The sequence below is a fragment of the Acipenser ruthenus genome, chromosome 7 (genome assembly GCF_902713425.1).
Source record: "Acipenser ruthenus chromosome 7, fAciRut3.2 maternal haplotype, whole genome shotgun sequence".
Classification (NCBI taxonomy): domain Eukaryota; kingdom Metazoa; phylum Chordata; class Actinopteri; order Acipenseriformes; family Acipenseridae; genus Acipenser; species Acipenser ruthenus.
The window spans coordinates 40,758,973-40,761,712 of record NC_081195.1 but is presented as its reverse complement, the minus strand read 5'-3'; the positions used below and the strand labels follow the sequence as shown (position 1 = coordinate 40,761,712).

General features: G+C 37.3%; 1 protein-coding gene across 1 annotated transcript in view; it reads left to right on the top strand.

Annotated features, from left to right (window-relative positions):
* Window positions 1–2,413, top strand: part of LOC117414898 (dual specificity protein phosphatase 6-like) — a 4,655-nt gene extending 2,242 nt beyond the window's left edge. Inside the window, exon 3 of the mRNA XM_034024748.3 lies at window positions 658–2,413. Coding sequence (XP_033880639.1) covers window positions 658–965 — 308 coding nt within the window. The 3' untranslated portion in view covers window positions 966–2,413. The remainder of the gene's footprint in view (window positions 1–657) is intronic.
* Window positions 2,414–2,740: the final 327 nt, after the last annotated feature.

Below are 2,740 nucleotides of genomic sequence, written 5' to 3'. Positions count from 1 at the left end.
AATTATAATACCAAGGATTGCATTGCAAGGGAAGGGGGTTTGTAATGTGAGCCCAGCAGGAAAGGATTTCTTCTGGAAGCCACAGAGAAACTAATCTAGGGCATTGTAATGCATTTCCTTTTACAAAGGAGCCCATTTTCAGGGAATGTTGACATCCTGTTGCTCTTAATGGGCCGCCCCCATGACTTCCCCTTACTCTCTAAAACGCCTGAATGGCACCATTGTAAGCGGATCAGCAGTTGGAAGAGTAATTTAATAGATGTTCATAGTCTAGTTTGTTCCTGTTGGAGAAATTCAATACCATATTGCATAATATCTTCCTCATTCATATGCAGGCATGCTGATTGAGGGTTTTTTGTCTTCTATGAGTTAGAGGAACTACAATAATTATTTTGAACATCCGACGCCCACCATTAGAGCTAGTCTAGTATTAAGCTTGTCAAAAATAAACAATCAGTCAAGCTTCCTCTCCTTATCTCCTCAACAGCAGTAATTAAAAAAAGTTACAAAGGTAAACATGTTTTTGTGCAATGTACTTGTTGAACACTGAAAGTTCACACCACTATGCCCTGGGTAAAGTTTTGCTTGCTATGCCTGATTGCTAACTGCACAGAGAACTCAAACCTAATTTTGTGTCTTCACATTTTTCTCTTTAAGATGAAGCACGCAGCAAGAAGTGTGGTGTTTTAGTCCACTGCTTAGCTGGGATCAGCCGTTCTGTTACAGTGACCGTGGCATACCTGATGCAGAAGCTAAACCTGTCCATGAATGATGCCTATGATATAGTAAAGATGAAGAAGTCTAACATTTCCCCTAACTTCAATTTCATGGGCCAGCTGCTGGACTTTGAGAGGACCCTCGGATTGAACAGTCCTTGTGATAACCGAATCACTACCCAGCCCCTCTACTTCTCTACTCCCACCAACCACAACGTTTTCCAGCTCGACCCTCTCGAGTCCACGTGAGCACAGTCAGCCCTGACCTGCCGGTGACTGCTCTGGAAATATTTTTTTTGTCTTTTTGTCAAGAACCTTTTGACAAGATTGACAGAACTGGTCTGAACTAACAGCTGTCGGATGTTCTTACTGAAGACGTGGGAGACTAATCTATGGAAGCAGCTGTAGCAGAGAGGGAGGGCCAGAACTTTCTTTCTTTCTTTCTTTCTTTCTTTCTGTCTCTTGGACTGAGAACATTTAATTGTCCCAAAGGTTAGAAGAGAAGAAAAAGGTGCACAGTTGCATGTGTGCAGTGGACTGGAAAACCAAGAATTCCAAAGAGACTTGGTTGGTTAACTGGACTTTTTAAAAGCACTTGCGCCTACAAACCTGATTTTTTGCTTTGGGTGTATAGCAGCTTATATATACGTGTGTGTGTCTATATAATATAAATATAAATATATATATAACCTTGTCTTCTGTGAAGACTGGCTTTAAGTGGGGGATATCTTGCTGAATTACAGCAGTTTTTGATACTTCCCAGGTTTTTTTTTTTTTTGTGGAGAAGTCTATGTTTTTAAACCATCTATTATAGAAATTGTAAAAAAATGTCTCCTAATGGTGCAGTCTTGCTCTCTTGTGTTGGGGGGGGGAGGGGACAACTGTAAATTGTTGGCTACTAATTGTTTTCCATATATGCATCCGGAGTATAACTCAATCTATAATTGTTCTACTATGCCAAAAATATTAATTTGAAATAGTAATTGTGTATTTGCCCACTCTCTACTTCTGATGCTAAATGATGTATGGGTTCAATCTATAGGCCTTTCTTTTGCTTTCACAAAAACAAATTAGAACCACTTGCTTTATGCCTTTAGCTTTATACATAGAAGTGCAACCTTCCTATGATTTTTTTTACAGTGCCCCTACAAGCGTAAACACACAGATATAGGTGTGTTCCTCTTAGTGTGTCACCATGGTGTATTAAAAAGAATTGTACTCTGTATTTATTATTATTAATAGCAACTTAAGTTAATATGATCTTAATGCACTCTATTGCATGGAGTATAGCATAGTTGTTCGTCTATATGATAAGTGTTGCTTTTAGGTATGAGGAATTTTGGCCTTCCAGTGGTAGGTGGAATCTAGGAGGGTTAAAGCAAGTGGAGTTTGTTTTTGTGCAGGCTTATTTTATTTTTTTTATATTCTGGTGGACGCTGTATATATAAACAGAGATGCATTACCTCTGTATCAATCATATTCAGGGAACTTTAACCACACAATGCAATAGTCCATGGTAAAGAAAAGAGAGACAAATAGAAATCTGTTTCTGCTGCATTTGCAGAGATGGCCAATGGAGTGACCCCCTCTCCCCCTACACTATCCTATTTTTGGTAGAAAGTGGGAGTCTGCATATCTTAAGAATGTAAACATTTAAATTATTAATAAAAAAACTATTTTGTCTATTTGGAACTGTACTTTTGGCTGTTGTTTCTTCATTTGGGGGTGTTCTTATGAAACACCAAATGTGAATTTATCAAGGAAACTGATCACCTTTATTTTTTTTTTAAATACATACAAAGAGGTCCAGAGTCAATTTAAAATTAAATTAATTAATGTTGTTTAACCCAAGCAAGTTACATTTTCAAATAGAAGTAGTACACACATATAGTACAATCATTTCTACAACACTTTTAAAAGAAACACATTTGCCATTTTTTATAAGGCATATAAACTCATCCTTCTCTTTATATTTACAAAATAAATAATAACTAACAATATACTTTTTTGGTATTTCACCCAGC